This window comes from Oncorhynchus kisutch, linkage group LG19 (assembly GCF_002021735.2).
Source record: "Oncorhynchus kisutch isolate 150728-3 linkage group LG19, Okis_V2, whole genome shotgun sequence".
Classification (NCBI taxonomy): domain Eukaryota; kingdom Metazoa; phylum Chordata; class Actinopteri; order Salmoniformes; family Salmonidae; genus Oncorhynchus; species Oncorhynchus kisutch.
In genome coordinates, this window is record NC_034192.2 from 20,398,882 (window position 1) to 20,421,557 (window position 22,676).

The following is a 22,676-nucleotide window of genomic DNA, read 5'->3' on the forward strand; positions in this document are numbered from 1 at the left end:
CGTTGTCGAAGGAAGGCTAGTGTACGATGGGACATTCCAGGGCCCGGGACCGGACTGGGTTCAGAACAAACAGCCGGTTAGCCCGGCCCCCTTCAGGTCCAGGCTGGGAGCGTTCCGCCTCGCGAACCAGGTTCTCAATACCCCAATCCACAGTGGCAGCAAGGCAAGAGGTAGGGAGAATGGTTTTTAGACCCTGGACGGTAGATTAGCGTATACACTAGTAAAAAAATTGTAAAGTTGAATCTGGTAAACAGGAGGGCCCACCGGGCCTGCCTTGAGTTGAGGCGCTTGGCTGAACGGAGATATTCCAAGTTTTTATGGTTGGTCCAGACCAGGAATGGCTGTTCTGCTCCTTCCAGCCAGTGCCTCCACTCCTCCAACACCATCTTCACCACCAGGAGTTCTCATTTGCCAACATCGTTGTTCCTCTCAGCAGGATTGAGACGATGGAACAGGAAAGCACAGGGATGAAGCTTCTGGTCCTGGGCAGATCGCTGGGACAGGATGACCCCCACTCCAACATCCAAAGCATCCACTTCCACCACAAATTGATGCGAGGGGTCCGGATGGATGAGGATGGGTGCTGTTGTGAACCGATGCTTCAGGTCCACAAAGGCTTTGTCAACAGCTGGATACCATTTGAACAGTACCTTGGGGGAGGTGAGTGCTGAGAGAGGGGCCACCAGAGTGCCTTAATCTCGATTGAAACGGCGGTAGAAGTTTGCAAAACCAAGAAACTGTTGCAACTGCACCCTGGACGTTGGTTTAGGCCAATCCACCACTGCTTTCACCTTTCCAGGATCCATCTAAACATTGCCCTCAGCGGTGAAATATCCCTGAAAGGTGATAGAAGAGTGGTGGAACTCACACTTCTCGGCTTTCACAAACAATTGGTTCTCCAAGATGCGCTGAAGGACCTATCTGACATGGAGTGCATGTTCTTGTGCAGATCGGGGGGAAAAAACAGGATGTCGTCCAGGTAGATTAACACAAACCAGTTTATCATGGCCGAAGTACATCATTGACTAAAGCCTGGAAGACAGCGGGGCGTTTGGTCCAAATGGCATGAGTCCAAATGGCATGACCTGGTACTCATAATGTCCACTGGCTGTGTTAAAGGCTGTCTTCCACTCATTCCCCTCGCGTATCCAAAGCAGGCATTCCGATGGTCCAACTTGGAAAACATGGTAGCTCCCTGGGGAGGTTCAAACGCCGAGGAGAGGAAAGGTAGGGTGTAACGATTATTGACAGTGATATCGTTAAGTCCTCGGTAGTCATTGCACGGGCACAGGGTCTCGTCCTTCTTCTCCACAAAGAAAAACCCTGCTCTGGCAGGAGATGCAAACGGACGCACGGCCCCAGTGGCCAGAGACTCCTCTATGTACTCCTCCATAGCAATGGTCTCTGGTCGGGAGAGAGAGTGCAACCCACCCCGAGGTGTGGTAGTGCCTGCGAGAAGTTCAATGGCACAATCATAAGGACGGTGCGGGGGAAGGGAAGTAGCACGTGTCTTGCTAAACACTTCCAGGAGGTCATGGTATTCCGTGGGCATAAGAGAGACATCCACAGTCTTGCTAACCTCCTGAGGAAGACGACTAGGGGAAGGCTGTGCTGCTTGAAGGAAGTGGGAATGGCAGAATGGACTCCAACCCAGGATGGAGCTTGTGGTCCAGTCAATCACAGGATTGTGCTTTTGGAGCCAGGAAAATCCCAACACAACCGGAACATTGGGAGATGCGATGAGGTGGAATTTTATTGTCTCACTGTGGTTACCAGAAACCCGTAATTGAACGGGCACAGTACTATGGGTGACTTCCAAGAATACCAAGCTCCAAAGTTTTTGTGGCATCCATAAGACATTCATCAGCCCCAGAGTCAATGAGAACTCGGGGAGCCGTAGATTGGTCTCCCCACAGCACAAGAGCAAAAAGGGGTGTGCAGGTGATGGGAATTAGGGAGCTCCCAGTCTGACTTACCATAGTACTGGTACCCACTAGAGACAATGGTTTCCTAATAGGGCAGATAGCAATAAAATGTCCTGCCCCTCCACAGTACAGACAACAGTTATTATTCATCCTCTGTGAGTTCTTCCCAACTGCATAGGCTCAGGAGTATCCAACTCACCTGTCGTAGATTCACGAGAGAGTTCGGGTGATTTCAACGACTCTCGGAAGAGCTGCCTTCAGAATCTTCCGGATTCCATAGGAGGTGGAGGGGTCCATCAATTTTAATGGTTAAGGTGATAAGAGAGTCGAGGTCCACAGGCAGTTCCCGAGCAGCTAGCTCATCCTTTACCTCCTCAGATAATCCTTGCAGAAAAGTATCGAAAAGCGACTACGGATTCCAGACTCTCTCGGCGGCCAACGTGCGAAAGTTCACCGCGTAGTCTGCCACACTACGGGAGTTTTGACGTAAGTCAAGCAGTTTGCTGGCCGGATACCGGAGACTCAGAAACTTTTCTCACCACTGCCATGAATTCCTCCAAATGACCGCAAATGGCAGATTGTTGTTCCCAAACTGCCGTAGCCCAGGAGAGCGCCCTTCCCGACATTAGCCTAATTATATACGCCATCTTCGAACGGTCTGAAGAAAACTAAGAAGGCTGTAGCTCAAAAATAAGTGAGCACTGAGAAAGAAAACCCCAGCAGGGACCAGGATTCCCTGAATATCAGGATTCCCCAAATATCTTTCTGGAGGAGGTAAGCAGGGTTCACGGGGAGTCGAGATGGGCTGTACAAACTCACCACAGATAGGGTCAAAATTACTGAGTGATTGGGGTTTTTCAGATGTGGCAGACAGTCTGAGCTAACTCCCTGATTTTCTCAATAATAACCCATTATCGTGGCGTTCCGTCAAGGAAATGAGCCCTTCCAAAAGGCCATGTAGCAACTCCTGATGTCTCCCAATGGTGGCTCCCTGCAGGGAAGAACGACAGATCTTTTGTTTACCTTGTCAGCTCGGGGATTCGATCCAGCAACCTTTCGGTTACTGGCCTAACTATTAACAGCTCATAAGTATCATAAGCCTCTTAATATTTGAGAATCAAATATAATTAAATTATTCCATAGCAATGCAGAGACTCTGAAGCTGGCTATAGCTATGGATATATATGCATGATTTAAGCATCTATTCACATGGTAATGGAGTCAGATTGATAAATGTAGTTTATTATTCAACATAAGTTCTACACATTACACTACCCCATTGGGCTAATCATTACCTAGATACCAAACTCAAAAAGTATCTTGTTACTAGTTAATGTATTGATGACTTTAATGTCCCCAAAAACTTGCAACACTGAATATAAAGTAGGCCTACCTGTTACAATTGACCTGTGTTACATTTAGCCCCTGTCTCCCCTATGCAGTCATGTCGAATTGCGGGTCGCTAATGCGACAAACTATGCTGATACAGTTCAGACTCATTTTTTGGAGTTGAGAAATACATGAGATAGCAATGGAAAGCTGCGATCCCCTGACTTTTTAACAAAAGCCATCAAAACTGCAGTCAAAGCACAACATTTTCTTATCAGAATGCATGGCTCTCTCCCTGTTGCACTCGCAAATTGATTGCGCCTCGATAGGAATTTTTATTTCTCGCATGGAACGCACAACGACTAGGTACATATTTATACACACATTCTTTACTAGTGTATACGCTAATCTACACATACAAGTAGACTTATGAATGTGTTGTGTACTATAGGAGGCAGTGAGTCTTCTGTCGGGTCACTCCTGTCTGCCTCCTGGCTCCAGTGTAACGTTGGCCCAGGCCACTCTACTGCTCAGTGATCTGAGAGGGACAGGCAGCCAGGCCCTACACCTGCTCACACAGAAACTACTACTGCAACAGGTCTGTCAGACATAGTCCCTCCAACATCTCTTTCTCCTCTCATGACTCCAATCACAGTCTTATTTTCTTACCTCTCCCGTCTCTTTTTTTCTATACCACAACAGGCTAGATTCAAAGTATGGTTAACAAATAAGTCCTCATCTCTCCTCTCCACCACTCTTGTTCATTATTCCTTTACATTGTCCCCCGATTAACTTACCTTACTGCCTGTATTACAGTCGGAACACTGATTTGTCTTAATGTGTGTGCATTGTCTCTTCTCAGCTGTGTGTGTTGGGGGAGAGTGTGTCATTGGGAGAGAGAGGCAGAGTAATCCTCCCTCCAGCCCCTGGTCTCTCTAACATCTACCTCCCACATCTCCCACTACTGGCCAAGGCCACCATGCGCCTGGGTATGATTCATACTGTACCATAGTTCTCAAAAGTCTCCACCCAGTAATGCACATAGGTCCACATACAGGTAGGTTACCTATTTTATGAACAACCACTTAATCAGTCTCTGTATCTGTTCTGAACAGGTCACTGCTTGGCTGTACAGGCCATGACCAGCGCCCCTTCCTCCAGCCTGTCTACCTCCAGCCATCCCTGGGTGTGTGCTCAGGAGGTGCTGCAGTCAGCCCTGCTCGTTTCCCAGGCATGCGCTACCAGAGACAGACAGCTGGAGGCTGATATCCTCTACTGCAAGGGTAAAACATTTATTTCCAACCTTATTCAATCATGAGATTAAATATGTATGTGTGCATCTACTCATTGAATGTCAGAGTGACCTTGTTAGTTTGATTATTTTTGGTGTGTGTTTGTGTCCAGGGATGGTAGAGCGCTGTCTGATGTCTCTCGGTGACTTCCAGCCTCAGACAGTTGCGCTGACACTACTGGAGAGCATCAATATCTCTCTGTCCCAGAGTCACAATCTACAGTAAGTCGCCTACAGTAGTGTGAATGATCATCTTTGAGAGTAGTGTACGGCCCTCCTCAAACACCAGTGTGCTTGTTTGACTAAAGCGTGTGTGTGTGTGTGTGTGTGTGTGTGTGTGTGTGTGTGTGTGTGTGTGTGTGTGTGTGTGTGTGTGTGTGTGTGTCAGGCTGATCCGTAAGTGTTATCTGGAGATGGCGTTAGTGTACTTGCACCAGTGGGAGCAGAGCATCCCAGCACCTCAGGACCAGCAGAACCCCGTCCCACCTTCACCACCTAAAAATGCCATACTGAAGGTACCTGTCTGTGTCATGAGACATTCAATTGTGGTTCCGCGGGGCAGTATTTTTCTTTAGAGAGGACTGTGTGTGTGTGTACGCCTGCATCATGGCGTGTATTTGTCTTGTTTCAGCCTCCAGGTTGGAAGCGTGTCAGGACAACTCTGAACAGAGGCCTGACTCCAGGGGAGGCCTACTTATTGCTCTACTGGGTCTCTGTCCGAGCTGCTACTAAGGTAAATAGACTGAACACACACGCACACACACACTTACAGTGCCTTGCGAAAGTATTCGGCCCCTTGAACTTTGCAACCTTTTGACACATTTCAGGCTTCAAACATAAAGATATAAAACTGTATTTTTTTGTGAAGAATCAACAACAAGTGGGACACAATCATGAAGTGGAACAACATTTATTGGATATTTCAAACTTTTTTAACAAATCAAAAACTGAAAAATTGGGTGTGCAAAATTATTCAGCCCCCTTAAGTTAATACTTTGTAGCGCCACCTTTTGCTGCTATTACAGCTGTAAGTCGCTTGGGGTATGTTTCTATCAGTTTTGCACATCGAGAGACTGAAATTTTTTCCCATTCCTCCTTGCAAAACAGCTCGAGCTCAGTGAGGTTGGATGGAGAGCATTTGTGAACAGCAGTTTTCAGTTCTTTCCACAGATTCTCTATTGGATTCAGGTCTGGACTTTGACTTGGCCATTCTAACACCTGGATATGTTTATTTTTGAACCATTCCATTGTAGATTTTGCTTTATGTTTTGGATCATTGTCTTGTTGGAAGACAAATCTCCGTCCCAGTCTCAGGTCTTTTGCAGACTCCATCAGGTTTTCTTCCAGCATGGTCCTGTATTTGGCTCCATCCATCTTCCCATCAATTTTAACCATCTTCCCTGTCCCTGCTGAAGAAAAGCAGGCCCAAACCATGATGCTGCCACCACCATGTTTGACAGTGGGGATGGTGTATTCAGGGTGATGAGCTGTGTTGCTTTTACGCCAAACATAACGTTTTGCATTGTTGCCAAAAATTTCTATTTTGGTTTCATCTGACCAGAGCACCTTCTTCCACATGTTTGGTGTGTCTCCCAGGTGGCTTGTGGCAAACTTTAAACGACACTTTTTATGGATATCTTTAAGAAATGGCTTTCTTCTTGCCACTCTTCCATAAAGGCCAGATTTGTGCAATATACGACTGATTGTTGTCCTATGGACAGAGTCTCCCACCTCAGCTGTAGATCTCTGCAGTTCATCCAGAGTGATCATGGGCCTCTTGGCTGCATCTCTGATCAGTCTTCTCCTTGTATGAGCTGAAAGTTTAGAGGGACGGCCAGGTCTTGGTAGATTTGCAGTGGTCTGATACTCCTTCCATTTCAATATTATCGCTTGCACAGTGCTCCTTGGGATGTTTAAAGCTTGGGAAATCTTTTTGTATCCAAATCCGGCTTTAAACTTCTTCACAACAGTATCTCGGACCTGCCTGGTGTGTTCCTTGTTCTTCATGATGCTCTCTGCGCTTTTAACGGACCTCTGAGACTGTCACAGTGCAGGTGCATTTATACGGAGACTTGATTACACACAGGTGGATTGTATTTATCATCATTAGTCATTTAGGTCAACATTGGATCATTCAGAGATCCTCACTGAACTTCTGGAGAGAGTTTGCTGCACTGAAAGTAAAGGGGCTGAATAATTTTGCACGCCCAATTTTTCCGTTTTTGATTTGTTAAAAAAGTTTTAAATATCCAATAAATGTCGTTCCACTTCATGATTATGTCCCACTTGTTGTTGATTCTTCACAAAAAAATACAGTTTTATATCTTTATGTTTGAAGCCTGAATTGTGGCAAAAGGTCGCAAAAGTTCAAGGGGGCCGAATACTTTCGCAAGGCACTGTATAATTTTGTGTGTGTTCCTCAGGCGTCTGAAGCCATGTCCACATGTAGCCAGCTGTGTGGTAGTACCGGAGCTAAAGGAGGACACCTGCCTCTCATCTCCCTCAAGCTCCTGCCTGACTTTGCCTCCAACGACCTGCTCAACCCCTGTGGTAAACAAACATCCCTCACTACAACCATTCTGTCCTTTAGCCAGGGCTACATCTGGTCTTACAATAACAGCCATTATAAAAGTCGCTACAGTAGTGTGATTCGTGCCCATGTTCGTGTTAGATTGTAATCTACATTGTTAGCGGTTCTGTAATGTTCTCTCCTCTTTATGAGGAAAGGAGATATCATGTCTTTTCTTTATGGAAATCGTAACAGTGCTGGTTACCATATTTGTAATATCTGTCTGTGTGTTGTGTGACTCTACCAGGAGGGATAGATGTGATGGTGAGGACTGTCTCCAGCTCGTCTCCAGAGCTTGATCCAGGGCTGAGCAGCAGGAAACGCTCCCAGCTCACATGGGTCCACCTGTCTCGCTACTACAAACACCTGTTCAACCTGCAGCACATCGCCATGCGCCCAGGTACACTACCCCGGTGTCACAGTAAATAATTTTGTTACCTGACGTCCAGAGATGTTCACCTGCGTGTGTGTATGTGTGCATGCTTGCCTACGTGGGTGTGTGTTCCAGTGGTGCCCCAGTGTGTGGAGGGCCTGGTGTCCCAGTCAGAAGACAGTAGTCTGGCGCTGAGGTTGGTTCAGCTCCAGACCTTCTTCTGTTCCCACATGGTGGGCTACAGAGAGTCCTGCTGCGCCCCTGAACCCCCCACTGAAATCATCATGCAGCCACAGATTATACAGGTACACACACTAATAGGCACTATGGGCTGAATCCTGAAGAGATGCATGCATATACTGTACCATGGCTTGTATTGGGATGTTTATTCAAGTGTATGTTGATGTTGTTTGTGTTAAAGATGTGTCCTACAGTGAGAGGCACTATGGGAGCTCAGATGTACCCCTGGTCCTTTGCTGACAGGAAGCAGCTGTGTATCCAGTGGCACCGGCCTGCTCTCAGCCACACCCAAGAAGACACGGATACGGTACAATACACAACACACACACACTCTTCATCCAACCACACACACTCATCAACCATAAAAGGAGCTAGCCTGGTCTCAGATCTGTTTTGTGCTATCTTACCAACTCCTTGTCACTTATTGTCATGTCAAACAGGTCGGTAACCACTGCCTTACAGGGTTGACTTTGACAGTGTTTCTCCTTTCGTCTCTGTGTTCGTCAGGTCATGCTGCTGTTTGGGCTGAACAAAGTGCCACTCTCGGCCATGAGGGCCACAGCCTGCACTGTCATAGAGCTGCAGTGTGGACAGAAACTCGTCAGCATGGCGAAGTAGGTAGCTGCTTTCCATGTACAGCAGCCTAGGTGCTAGGGGCGAGATGGAGCTATCACCATATTGTAGCGTCTAACGAGTGGCTAATATGGTTCGTTTAGGAGCCGGAAGTCGATATGGACCTGGCCACATCTGTATCCATTCCCTCTGTAATATTTCTTACTGTATCTCTTCCAGAATCTCTCCCTAAACCCTTTTGTCTTATCTACTTTAGTTGAATTCACCAACCGTATTTAACTAAATGAAATGAATGTTGGTAACTAAATGTAATGTAACCTCTGTGACCACCAGCACCACCCCATGTGTTCTCCTCTAGACTGTGTGCAGTCCATGCTCAGCTGGCCTCAGCCTGTGTTGGGGGTAACGTCTCCTCTCCGCCTGCTGCCAGTAGCGCCCCCTCCTCCCCCAGCCCCAAGATGGAGAGACAACGCCGCACCAAGATCCCAGACAAGGCTGCTACCTCCAGCCCTCACATACAGGTCTGTGTGCTACTGGTAACGGCTCTGACAGGCCTTATAGTCCACATTCACACATGTTAACAGTGATGGAAAAACACTCAAATGTCAGATATCTTACTACCCTGAACAAAAAGAGACACAACTGCAATAACTTCATTAAGCACTAATCTCTGGATTTCACATGACTGGGAATACAGATATGCAATCTGTATGCAACCTTAAAGAAGATTCAGGGGCTTGGATCAGAAAACCAGTCAGTATCTGATGTTACCACCATTTGCGTCATGCAGCACGACACATCTCCTTCACATAGAGTTGATCAGGCTGTTGATTGTGGTCTGTGGAATGTTATCATACTCCTCTTCAATGGCTGTGCAAACTTGCTGGATATTGGCAGGAACTGGAACACGCTGTCGTACACATTGATACAGAATATCCCAAACATGCTCAATAGTTTAGATGTATGATGAGTATGCAGGCCAGGGAAGAACTGAAGACATTTTCAGCTTCCAGGAATTGTGTACAGATCCTTGCGACATGGGGCTATACATTATCATGCTGAAACATGAGGTGATGAATGGCACGACAATGGTCCTCAGGAACTCGTCACGGTACAGTATGTATCTCTGTGCATTCAAATTACCGTTGATAAATGCAATGGTGTTCGTTGCCCGTAGCTTATGCCTGCCCATACTATAACCCCCCCCCACCCCCCACCATGGGGCACTCTAATCAACATTGATCACACGATCATCTGCCCAGTACAGTTGAAACCGAGATTCATCCACGAAGAGCACACTTCTCCAGTGTGCCAGTGCCCACTGAAGCCAGCTACGACACCGAACTGCAGTCAGGTCATGACCCTGGTGAGGACGCCGAGCACGTAGATGAGCTTTCGTGAGACGGTTTCTGACAGTTTGTGCAGAATTTTTTTTCATCAGCTGTCTGGGTGGCTGGTCTAAGACGACCGGATGTGGAGGTCCTGGGCTGGTGTGGTTACAAGTGGTCTGCGGTTGTGAGGCCGGTTGGATGTACTGCCAAATTATATAAAACAACATTGGAGGCGGTAGAGAAATGAACTTCCAATTCTCTGCCAACAGCTCTGGTGGACATTCCTGCAGTCAGCATGCCAATTGTACGCTCCCTCAAAACATGATACATTTGTGGCATTGTGTTGCGTGACAAAACTGCACATTTTAAAGTGTCCTTTTATTGTCCCCAGCACAAGGTGCATCTCTGTGTAATGATCATGCTGTTTAATCAGCTTCTTGATATATCACACCTGTCAGGTGGATGGATTATCTTGGCAAAGGATAAATGCTCACTAACAGGAATGTAAACACGTGTGCACATTTGAGAGAAATACTGAAAGCTTTTTTTTGTGTGTATGGAACATTTCAGGGATCTTTTATTTCAGCTCATGAAACATGGGACCAATAATTTACATGTTGAGTTTATATTTTTGTTCAGTGTAGAAAATAACTAACTCAAGTAAAAGTTAGTCACCCAGTAAATTACTACTTGAGTGAAAGTAATGGTTTTGAATGGTCGAAAAAGTTCTCAATTGTCATACTTGAGTAAAAGGTCAAAAGTAAATATTACAGTGCATTTGGAAAGTATTCAGACCCTTTGACTTTGCCCACATTTTGTTATGTTACAGCCTTACTCTATAATTGATGAAATTGTTTTATTTCGTCATCAATCTACATACAATACCCCATAATGACAAAGCAAAAACAGGTTTTTAGAAATATAAAAAAATCTGAAATATCTAATTTACATAAGTATTCAGACCCTTACTCAGTGCTTTGTTAAAGCACCTTTGGCAGCGATTACAGCCTCTACTCTTCTTGGGTATGATGCTACAAGCTTGGCACACCTTTATTTGGGGAGTTTCTCCCATTTTTCTCTGCATTCTTTCTAGCTCTGTCAGGTTGGATGGAGAGCATTGCTGCACAGCTATTTTCAGGTCTCTTCAGAGATTTTCGATCGAGTTCAAGTCTGGGCTCTGGCTGGGCAACATTCAAATACTTGACCTGAAGCCACTCCTGCGTTGTCTTGGCTGTGTGCTTAGGGTTGTTGTCCTGTTGGAAGGTGAAACTTTGCCCCAGACTGAGGTCCTGAGCGCTCTGGAGCAGGTTTTCATCAAGGATCTCTCTGTACTTTGTTCCTTTCATCTTTCCCTCGATCAGAGAATCTTGTTTCTCATGGTCTTAGAGTCATTTAGGTGCCTTTTGGCAAACTCCAAGTGGGCTGTCATGTGCCTTTTTTCTGAGGAGTGGCTTCATTCTTGCCACTCTACCATAAAGCCCTGATTGGTGGAGTGCTGCAGAGATGGTTGTCCTACTGGAAGGTTCTCTCACCTTCACGGAGGAACTCTAGAGCTCTGTCAGTGACCATCGGGTTCTTGGTCACCTCCCTGACCAAAGTCCTTCTCCCCTGATTGCCCCGTTTGGCTGGGCAGCCGGCTCTAGGAAGAGTCTTGGTGGTTCCAAACTTCTTCCATTTAAGTATGATGGAGGCCACTGTGTTCTTGGGAACCCTCAATCCTGCTGAAATATTTTGGTGTCCATCCCCAGATCTATGCCTCGACACAATCCCGTCTCAGAGTGCTACAGACAATTCCTTCGACCACATGGCTTGGTTTTTGCACTGTCAACCGTGGGACCTTCTATAGACAGGTGTGTGCCTTTCCAAATCATGTTCAATCAATAGAATTCACCACAGGTGGACTCCAATCAAGTTGTAGAAATATCTGAAGGATGATCAAAGGAAAGAGGATGCTCCTGAGCTCAATTTCTAGTCTCATAGCAAAGGGTCTGAATACTTACAGTTGAAGTTGGACGTTTACATACACCTTAGCCAAATACATTAACTCAGTTTTTAACAATTCCTGACATTTAATCCTAGTAAGAATTCCCTGTTTTAGGTCAGTTAGGATTACCAGTTTATTTTAAGGATGTGAAATGTCAGAATAATAGTAGAGTGATTTATTTCAGCTCTTTATTTATTTCATCACATTCCCAGTGGGTCAGAAGTTTACATACACTTAATTAGTGTTTGGTGGCATTGCCTTTAAATTGTTTAACTTGGGTCAAACGTTTCGGGTAGCCTTCCACAAGCTTCCCACAATAAGTTGGGTGAATTTTGTCCTATTCCTCCTGACAGAGCTGGTGTAACTGAGTCAAGTTTGTAGGCTTCCTTGCTCGCACACGCTTTTTCAGTTCTGCACACAAATTTTCTATAGGTTTGAGGTCAGGGCTTTGTGATGGCCACTCCAATACCTTGACTTTGTTGTCCTTAAGCCAATTTTCCACAACTTTGGCAGTATGCTTGGGGTCATTGTCCATTTGGAAGACCCATTTGCGACCAAGCTTTAACTTCCTGACTGATGTCTTGAGATGTTGTTTCAATATATCCACATACTTTTCCTCCCTCATGAAGCCATCTATTTTCTGAAGTGCACCAGTCCATCCAGCAGCAAAGCACCCCAAGAACATGATGCTGCCACCCCCGTGCTTCACGGTTGGGATGGTGTTCTTCGGCTAGCAAGCCTCCCCCTTTTTCCTCCAAACATAACGATGGTCATTATGGCCAAACAGTTCTATTTTTGTCTCATCAGAACAGAGAACATTTCTCCAAAAAGCACGATCTTTGTCCCCATTTGCAGTTGCAAACCATAGTCTGGATTGTTTTATGGTGGTTTTGGAGCAGTGGCTTCTTCCTTGCTGAGTGGTGTTTCAGGTTATGTCGATATGGGAGTTGTTTTACTGTGGATATAGATACTTTTGTAGCTGTTTCCTCCAGCATCTTCACAAGGTCCTTTGCTGTTGTTCTGGGATCGATTTGCACTTCGCACCAAAGTACGTTCATCTCTAGGAGACAGAACGCGTCTCCTTCCTGAGGGGAATGATGGCTGCGTGGACCCATGGTGTTTATACTTGCGAGTTATTGTTTGTACAGATGAATGTGGTACCTTCAGGCGTTTTGAATTTGCTCCCAAGGTTGAACCAGACTTGTGGAGGTCTACAATTTGTTTTAATCTGCGTTCTTGGCTGATTTCTTTTGATTTTCCCATGATGACAAGCAACGAGGTACTGAGTTTGAAGGTTGGCCTTGAAATACATCCACAGGTACACCTCCAATTGACTCAAATGATGTCAATTAGCCTATCAGAAGTTTCTAAAGCCATGACATCATTTTCACATCATTTTCTGGAATTTTCCAAGCTGTTTCAAGGCACAGTCAACTGAGTTAATGTAAACTTCTGACCCACTGAAAAGAGTATTTTTATTCTACCAATTGGTGTTAAAACTATATTTGGATTGATTTCTTTCAGGGATCCCTATTTTCTGAACCTGTTCTCACAATGTATTCTCGTCTGTCGACAAATTTCCAATTAAAGGTACACCATATTTAAAGGAATGGTTTAAGATAAAAACACTGAAAACCCTATTTAATGAAATCTCCACAAGGAAATCTGTTGGCCAGCAAGGGGAGGGTTTTCAGCAGTTGAATGACATTTATTCAGTGTGCGCAAGGGAACCACGCCTGCAAAGCCTGTTACTTACCTTCAGAAGGTAAGTCTTAATACCAACTGCTGAGAAGTGCGTAGGAAAGTCATCCATTCCTAAATTGGAATCAGGCACAATATGCATAATATTTTTACAATTTGTCATGCATGTGAACTCAAGATAGTGTATTTTTATTGGTACATTGCTGACATCATCATTCCCTGTGTATACAAACGTAAAACAATCAGTAGTCTAGCCCCCCTTGAGTTTCTTGAAAGAGCAGCCAAGGAAGTGAGAGAAGGTAAGACTATGTTCGAGCAGCAGCAAGGGATGAACAAATGTACTGAATAAAACTAAAGAGCTACATTGACAAAAAAATAAAAAGTAGATGTAGCTGTGCGAAAGAGAGGCTATGATAGAGTAGCAGAGGACCACAAGGTCTGATGACATGGAGTCTGAGCTTGATAAAGAGAGGCTGTGACAGAGTAGCAGAGGAATACAAGGTCTTGTCGGATGACATTGAGTCTGAGCTTGCTAAACATGCCAAGAATCTTGCAGACCAGTTTCATGGGCTTAGTAACCTCAAATGCAGAGAACTTGCCTATGAGTTGGCACATCGAAACAACATCCATGTCCCAGACAACTGGTGAATAAATAGAAGAGCAGGTAAGTGCTATTGAACAGAGAGATCTATATCTGAATGTAGGCATGCATTTAATATATCAAATATACCACACCACCATTCCATGAATTAAACTCAACTTCCTTTTTCTGGGACTTCATTATTTCAAGTCATTCAAGAAACTGCAACATCTATCATGCCGGACACATAATTGGCAAGGGCCCACTGCCTTTAATAAAGACAAAAGTGATTGTGTTGAATTGTGTTTGTGAATTAAAGTTGTACAACGGGTGCGTCTAATCCTGGATGCTGATTAGTTAAAACCGCATTCCAGCTGGCATCTATTCCACAAGTTAGCACCTGCTAAAACAATTTACTTTGTTCCATCGCACTGCGCAATCAACTGTCTCATCAGCCCAGCCAGACAATTTATAAGCTTACTCTCCACTGTAAAAAGCATATAAATATTCTCTCATTTCTTTTAGACTAGCAATTGGTTTTCAATAGAGGTCATTTGTATAAACCTTGCTGTCTGTTTCAATATTGAAATTCGATCTCCAGTTGTCCTGTAGTAATGAACGTGCAGGGGTCGGGAGTCTGGCAAGGCAGGGAGGAATTGGCATCATTTTCATGGATATATAAAGAAATGTCCACTGAAAATAGGTCAAACGAAGCTAAATGCAGCTAGTTTGCAGTCTTTCCTTTTTCAGTTTGAAGTGATTGTGTTAGCTGTGTTGTTGGCTAGCTCCTCTGAACAACAATGTCCTGACAAGCGAGCACATTTTCTATGCCAGGTAAAATCGTGTATCATTAGCTCATTGTTATAGATGTATCCAAATAAATGTCACTCGAAACAGCTTAAACAAATGCAAATGCAGCTACTTTGTTGTTATTCTGGCTGCACTGTTTGACGTGACTGTAAATTATCCGTAGTTGGCTAACTAGCAACCAAGGGATAAGAACGTTGCCAGCCAGTATGGCAATAGAACATTTAGAATGAACGATTGGGTCACATCCATAGATACAGAACATAAAGACCTGACGTCTGGGTTGCTTTTTTGGCAGCCGAACCGATAAAACGAACGACCAGCTGGCTTGGATAGCAACCGTTGATTTGTGTATGTCACGCCCTGACCTTGGAGAGCCTTTTAATGTCTCTATTTGGTTTGGTCAGGGGGTGATTTGGGGTGGGCATTCTATGTTTTGTTTTCTATGATTTTGTGTTTCTATGTTTTGGCAGGGTATGGTTCTCAATCAGGGACAACTGTCTATCGTTGTCTCTGATTGGGAAGCATACTTAGGTAGCCCTTTTTCCTTTCGTTGTTGGTAGTTAACTTTGTTTGTGGCACTAATGCCCTGTAAGCTTCACGGTTGTTTTTTCGTTTGTTGTTTTGTTGGCGACATTTTGAAATAAAAAAGAACATGTACGCTCACCACTCTGCACCTTGGTCTTCTTCCAGCAACGGCCTTGACAGTGTATCTCGTGGAAGGATGAAATAGTATGAATAAATTCATTTAAAAAAATTTTTTTATTAACATACTGTACCAGTCAGAAGTTTGGACACACCTACTCATTTAAGGGTTTTTCTTTATTTTTTTGTATTTTCTACAGCGTAGAATAATAGTGAAGACATCAAAACTATGAAACAACACATATGGAAACATATAGTAACCAAAAAAGGTGTTTATCAAATCTAAATATGTTTTATTTTTTAGATTCTTCAAAGTAGCCACCCTTTGCCATGATGACAGCTTTGCACACTCTTGGCATTCTCTCAACCAGCTTCCTGCAACCTGGAATTATTTTCCAACAGTCTTGAAGGAGTTCCCACATATGCTGAGCACTTGTTGCCCAAAATAGGGCTATCTTCTGTATACACCCCTATAGTGTCACAACACAACTGATTTGCTCAAACGCATTAAGGAAAGAAATTCCACAAATTAACTTTTAACATGGCACACCTATTTATTGAAATGTATTCCAGGTGACTACCTCATGAAGCTGGTTGAGAGAATGCCAAAGTGTGCAAAGCTGTCATCAAAGCAAAGGGTGGTTACTTTTGAAGAATCTCAGATATAACATATATGTTATTATTCCATGTGTTATTTCATAGTTTTGATGTCTTCACTATTATTCTACAATGGAAAAACCCTGGAATGAGTAGGTGTGTCCAAACCTTTGACTGGTATTGTATGTAGAAAGAAAGAATAGTCTATTTCCCTTGATCTAGTGATGCTGAATGTAAAAAATGGCTCAACATACCCCACTCTCCCCTTCTTCAAAGTATTTTTACTTAGTTACTTTAAGCCACTGCACGTTAATGCTTTGGGGATAGGGATTTTCCGACCACACACTCTTCTGGATACACTTTCTGAAAGAATAGTAAAAAGGTTTCAAATGGACTTGAATTGTCAACAGCAGTGTTTCATTTGAGCCGGATACTGACGCAACAGGATCCGGCACCTCTCCGTTTTGGACTGTTTTGTTCCGGAACCTATTTGGCAGGATCCGGTACTTCTCGTGGCATGAAAAATAATAAACTTTTTGCAATGTAAACATTTAAATAAAAGCGAATAAAGATCATTCAAGTTGCCTCTCCTGCCCCCACCAAAAAAAACGTGATGTGATAAAGTAGACCTTCAGCCCAGGCTTAATATTCTAAGAGTTGATTTGGATTGGACCGGCCCGGATTTATGGTTTGCGCAACATTGTAATCTATGTTTGAGACCAACGTGTGGCTGTGTGAGAAGCACGCCAGTATCTCTCACATAACTAGAATGAGATTCACTTTCTATGATCTCTCGTCCGCTCTGCTCTGTTTCCACACACCTAGGCCTAGGCTATTGATCGATTCAAGACGAGGTCGTTTTGGTCAGTGTCAAAGTAGCCTGCCATTTCCATCATTTGTGTGGTATTAAAAAATATTCTGTCTCCAGTCATCTAAAATGATGTAGAATTGCATTAAATGTGTTTATAGAAGGCCAACATTTTCCTAGACCCTAGGCTACTAAAAATGTTCCTCATGTGTGCAACTTCTGTAAGTGCCTCTACTCTTCTGCTCTATACCACTACGCAAATGTGATGATATGCATGCAATGCTTTATTATAAAGGTGGGGGGGGGCGGGGTTTCATGCATTCCGGTACCTCAGTACTCCCCAGGTCACCCCCCTCTAGCGCTCACTTTTGTTCCGTCACCTCCCCATTTACAAATTAAGCACTGGTCAAACGTGCATGTAAGTGAATCTACCTGTAAATGAGTACATGTTTTGTTGGTTGGTTGTTTCAGATGCTACAGGAGCAGACCAGGTGCTGCTGTGCTGCTATAAAGGACTTACTGCAGCCTGGTTCAGAGGCAGCTGTTCTCACTGAGGTAGGCTAAACACACCACACACTGATTCAACACCCCCCAAAGTTCACATACCGGTAAAGGGTTAACTTGTTTAGTGGAAATTACCACTAAGGACTCAAAGTTAAATGAACAGATCTTTATTTTGTAAGAAGCTCTGAAGGGATGCTCTCCCTTAGCACTTTTTATACTCATGCACAAACTAGGTGTCTCTGCTCTCAGGGTGCAATAGGCTGATCATGACCTTAAACACGTAGTTTCTAGGTGTTGGGCCAAAGTAACAATGTGTTCCTTTGTTTCTGTCATATCAGTCCCCTCCCTGAGAGCAGTCCCAGAACATCCTAACACAATAATCAGGAAACAACAGGCTACATGTAGTCACACATTTACAGAGGACACTAAACATGTCCATTACACTTACACAAACCTAAGATATACTGTACTGTTGATGTTTTACTATGGCTTGAATGTGTGAAACATTTGATCTTATGCCTCTTCCATGGCATTTTTGTTACCCGTTTACCCTGTTAAGGTTGTTAGATATGCAGATATTACTTGAGAAATGATTCCCTCCCTCTGCGTGCCAGGTTCCGTTTGAGGCCAGCCTACATAGTCTGTGTGATCTGGAGCGCTGCTTCAACCCAGCCAGTGGAGCCATTGTGGAGGGAAACACACTGATAACATGGCTCATCTCCCTGCTCGTCTGATACCCTATCCGGTCTATAGACCGACACAGCACCATAGAAAAAGACAAACCCAATGACAGGAATCAAATGGCCAAGACCAAAGATAGCATATTGCACCTACCAAGCAAAGTGACTTCACCAGACTCTTTTACTCTGAAATAAATGAGCATAGATAAAGATGATTTTTGCAAAAACAAAATTCAAGCGCTTTTCATTTCTTATTCTTTATTAATGTACATGATTAAGCTCACAAATCAAATGTGTATGAAAAGCTCATGAGATGTCATAAAATACAAATTGGACCTCTTAGAACAGCAGTGGTAATGTTTCCTATAACTCCGGTTTCCCCAACTGGCGGGCTGAATTTGGCTCGCAGATGGTTTTATTTAGCCCTGCAAGTTTTCTGAGCAAAATAAAAAGAAGCTTTTTTAAAAATACATGTTTTAGATTGGTGGACATAAAAGGCTGTAAAAACACCAGAAATCAGTTCCAATTGATTTTAATTAAAGAAATCTGTTCAAGTATTCTCATATGTAATAGAGGGACGTGATCGTAAGCTAGGTTTGAAATTATTATGTTTTAGTCAAGCATATCTGTTTGGGCTTCTTGCAGTCAATTTGCAGTCTACAAATTATTTGTAATTATGTTCCGCCCCCCCCGACCATCGTCTCAAGAAAATAAATCCGCTTGTTGCTCAATATAGTTGATTATCCCTGCTAGAACTCCAATGATTAAAGGTCCCAAATAAAAATGGCCTTTGTATAACCAAAACATGACCCATAATATTTTTTACTCTATTAAGATGCTCAGTATTGAAGAAACGGCACCTTTTCTTTCATCTCTAACTATCAGGAAGCCTGAATTAACAGGTTGAGTGGGCGGGGAGCTTATATTCATGAGCTCGCCTTGACTGACAGTTGTTGGAAGCACCCTAGTGATCGTTGCCAGGTAACAAGGGAAACAATGGGCCACATGTCATTCCGAGCCTAAATAGTATACCTCAAATCAAAATTTATTTATATAGCCCTTCGTACATCAGCTGATATCTCAAAGTGCTGTACAGAAACCCAGCCTAAAACCCCAAACAGCAAGCAATGCAGGTGTAGAAGCACGGTGGCTAGGAAAAACTCCCTCACCCCATTTTCTCTGCAAAATGCTCATGGTCAACAGAGCTGATCATGAACTGTTGGATATCAAGACAAACACAGGCAAAACACAATTGCATTTATCACAGACATTTATTTATCAGACAAAAATCCAGAAAATCACATTGTATGATTTAAGTAATTAATTTGTATTTTATTGCATGCCATAAGTATTTGATACATCAGAAAAGCAGAACTTAATATTTGGTACAGAAACCTTTGTTTGCAATTACAGAGATCATACGTTTCCTGTAGTTCTTGACCAGCTTTGTACACACTGCAGCAGGGATTTTGGCCCACTCCTCCATACAGACCTTCTCCAGATCCTTCAGGTTTCAGGGCTTTCGCTGGGCAATACGGACTTTCAGCTCCCTCCAAAGATTTTCTATTGGGTTCAGGTCTGGAGACTGGCTAGGCCACTCCAGGACCTTGAGATGCTTCTTACGGAGCGACTCCTTAGTTGCCCTGGCTGTGAGTTTCGGGTCGTTGTCATGCTAGAAGAACCAGACACGACCCATCTTCAATGCTCTTACTGAGGGAAGGAGGTTGTTGGCCAAGATCTCGCGATACATGGCCCCATCCATCCTCCCCTCAATACGGTGCAGTCGTCCTGTCCCCTTTGCAGAAAAGCATCCCCAAAGAATGATGTTTCCACCTCCATGCTTCACGGTTGGGATGGTGTTCTTGGGGTTGTACTCATCCTTCTTCTTCCTCCAAACATGGCGAGTGGAGTTTGGACCTATTTTTGTCTCATCAGACCACATGACCTTCTCCAATTCCTCCTCTGGATCATCCAGATGGTCATTGGCAAACTTCAGACAGGCCTGGACATGCGCTGGCTTGAGCAGGGGGACCTTGCGTGCGCTGCATGATTTTAATCCATGACGGAGTAGTGTGTTACTAATGGTTTTCTTTGAGCCTGTGGTCCCAGCTCTCTTCAGGTCATTGACCAGGTCCTGCCATGTAGTTCTGGGCTGATCCCTCACCTTCCTCATGATCATTGATGCCCCACGAGGTGAGATCTTGCATGGAGCCCCAGACCGAGGGTGATTGACCGTCATCTTTAACTTCTTCCGTTTTCTAATAATTGCGCCAACAGTTGTTGCCTTCTCACCAAGCTGCTTGCCTATTGTCCTGTAGCCCATCCCAGCCTTGTGCAGGTCTACAATTTTACCCCTGATGTCCTTACACAGCTCTCTGGTCTTGGCCATTGTGGAGAGGTTGGAGTCTGTTTGATTGAGTGTGTGGACAGGTGTCTTTTATACAGGTAACGAGTTCAAACAGGTGCAGTTAATACAGGTAATGAGTGGAGAACAGGAGGGCTTCTTAAAGAAAAACTAACAGGTCTGTGAGAGCTGGAATTCTTACTGGTTGGTAGGTGATCAAATACTTGTGTCATGCAATAAAATGCAAATGAATTACTTAAAAATCATACAATGTGATTTTCTGAATTTTTGTTTTAGATTCCGTCTCTCATAGTTGAAGTGTACCTATGATAAAAATTACAGACCTCTACATGCTTTGTAAGTAGGAAACACTGCCAATTTTGCAGGTTATCAAATACTTGTTCTCCCCACTGTATATTGGAGCCATATGCCCAATATAGGCACCCCACCACCCTCCAGTTTGCAGGACCCCATAGACTAAAATTTGAACACTCATCTCCCGTCCAAAGCATTTTTTTGTAAATGATAATAATTTACAAAATGTGATATCATAAACTCAGCAAAAAAAGAAACGTCCCTTTTTCAGGACCCTGTCTTTCAAAGATAATTTGTAAAAATCCAAAAAACTTCACAGATCTTTATTGTGAAGGGTTTAAACACTATTTCCCATGTTTGTTCAATGAACCATAAACAATTAATGAACATGCACCTGTATAACGGTCATTAAGACACTAACAGCTTACAGACGGTAGGCAATTAAGGTCACAGTTCTGAAAATGTAGAACACTAAAGAGGCCTTTCTACTGACCCTGATAAACAGTACAAGAAAGATGCCCAGGGTTCCTGCTCATCTGCGTGAACGTGCCATAGGCATGCTGCAAGGAGGCATGAGGACTGCAGATGTGGCCAGGGCAATAAATTGCAATGTCCGTACTGTGAGACGCCTAAGACAGCGCAACAGGGAGACAAGACGGACAGCTGATCGTCCTCGCAGTGGCAGACACCAGGAACGCACAATCCCTCCATCAGTGCTCAGATTGTCTGCAATAGGTTGAGAGAGGCTGGACTGAGGGCTTGTAGGCCTGTTGTAAGGCAGGTCCTCACCAGACATCACCGGCAACAACGTTGTCTATGTGCACAAATCCACCGTCGCTGGACCAGACAAGACTGTCAAAAAGTGCTCTTCACTGACGAGTACTGAGTCTGAATATGCAATATTTGGTATTGCAATTTTTTTTCAATGTTAGTATTTGGAATGTATGTGCCTGAAATTCTATTTTAAATAAATAACTATGCCTTACCCTTTGGCCTGTCTTTACAGGCTTCACAGCATATCCCCCCTTTGGCCTGTCTTCACAGGCTTCACAGCATATCACCCTTTGGCCTGTCTTTACAGGCTTCACAGCATATCCCCCCTTTGGCCTGTCTTTACAGGCTTCAGAGCATATCCCCCTTTGCCCTGTCTTCTCAGGTTTCACAGCATATCCCCCTTTTGCCTTGGGAAAGCTGATTTTGTATCACAGCATTCCTGCTGCGGTGGTTGCCTGGGAAGATGTGCAGACAGGGTAGATGTTGAATTTTCTAAAATGTCTATCATTACAGCTTGATGATAGTGGAAAGAAGAAAGGAGATGGAATGTGAAAGAGTAACAGAGGAAAATTCAAAGGCATTTCAACGTCATAGCTTTAGCCGGTGGTAACTTGTGGAATAGACACCGGCTGGAATGTGGTTTCAACTAATCAGCGTCCAGCATTAGACCCACCTGTTGTATAATTACCAGTATCGTTCTGCCATGCTCTGTGTTACAGATACAGGTATCCTGTGGGTGTGTGTGTGTATGTATCCTTTGTTCTTTTCTCGCCTTCTCCCCTCACAGGTGAAAATCATCACTCCCCAATCAGTCACCAATCAATCATCAATCAGAAGACACACCTCCTACTGTTTCCTACCCAATCACAGTTCCTTTCCCTTGGTTTTAAAACCCTGTCCGTTGTTTGCTCTAGAGCTCAATCTCTCTGTAAATGCCATATGTTTGTAGATTGCTCTGTTTCACCCTCTCCTACTATGTCTCTCTATTGTTCTTTATGTATTGAGCTCTTTTTTTGTTTGAGCACCTCCATATCACTTTGTCCTCACCTGTGAGTATTGTTTTTGGTTATGGTGTTTGTTTGCTGGTGGGAAAAGGGGGAACCAAGACAAGTCGCCCATGGGCATACACTACCCGTAGGTAAACTTTGTTAAAAACACTAGTTAGAACTGGGCAGACCACCCACTGTATTTTTGGTTAGTTAGCTGTTGTTGAAATAGGCTAGTCTAGCTTAGGGGTGTTTTTGAATACTTACTATTTCTTTCCTTGGGTCCAGCTCAGCCCCTTTTCCTGCTCCTCCCCCCATTA

General features: G+C 44.0%; 1 protein-coding gene across 1 annotated transcript in view; it reads left to right on the forward strand.

Moving 5' to 3' along the window:
• The window catches only part of cfap54 (cilia and flagella associated 54), a 139,623-nt gene extending 121,454 nt beyond the window's left edge, over nucleotides 1–18,169 (forward strand). Inside the window, exons 54-67 of the mRNA XM_020452271.2 lie at nucleotides 3,706–3,852; nucleotides 4,117–4,243; nucleotides 4,370–4,537; nucleotides 4,659–4,767; nucleotides 4,934–5,060; nucleotides 5,177–5,278; nucleotides 6,969–7,095; nucleotides 7,362–7,514; nucleotides 7,623–7,792; nucleotides 7,909–8,034; nucleotides 8,235–8,341; nucleotides 8,659–8,821; nucleotides 17,225–17,308; nucleotides 17,872–18,169. Of these exons, the coding sequence (XP_020307860.2) occupies nucleotides 3,706–3,852; nucleotides 4,117–4,243; nucleotides 4,370–4,537; nucleotides 4,659–4,767; nucleotides 4,934–5,060; nucleotides 5,177–5,278; nucleotides 6,969–7,095; nucleotides 7,362–7,514; nucleotides 7,623–7,792; nucleotides 7,909–8,034; nucleotides 8,235–8,341; nucleotides 8,659–8,821; nucleotides 17,225–17,308; nucleotides 17,872–17,991 (1,830 nt within the window). The 3' untranslated portion in view covers nucleotides 17,992–18,169. The remainder of the gene's footprint in view (nucleotides 1–3,705; nucleotides 3,853–4,116; nucleotides 4,244–4,369; nucleotides 4,538–4,658; nucleotides 4,768–4,933; nucleotides 5,061–5,176; nucleotides 5,279–6,968; nucleotides 7,096–7,361; nucleotides 7,515–7,622; nucleotides 7,793–7,908; nucleotides 8,035–8,234; nucleotides 8,342–8,658; nucleotides 8,822–17,224; nucleotides 17,309–17,871) is intronic.
• The last annotated feature ends 4,507 nt before the right edge of the window (nucleotides 18,170–22,676 follow it).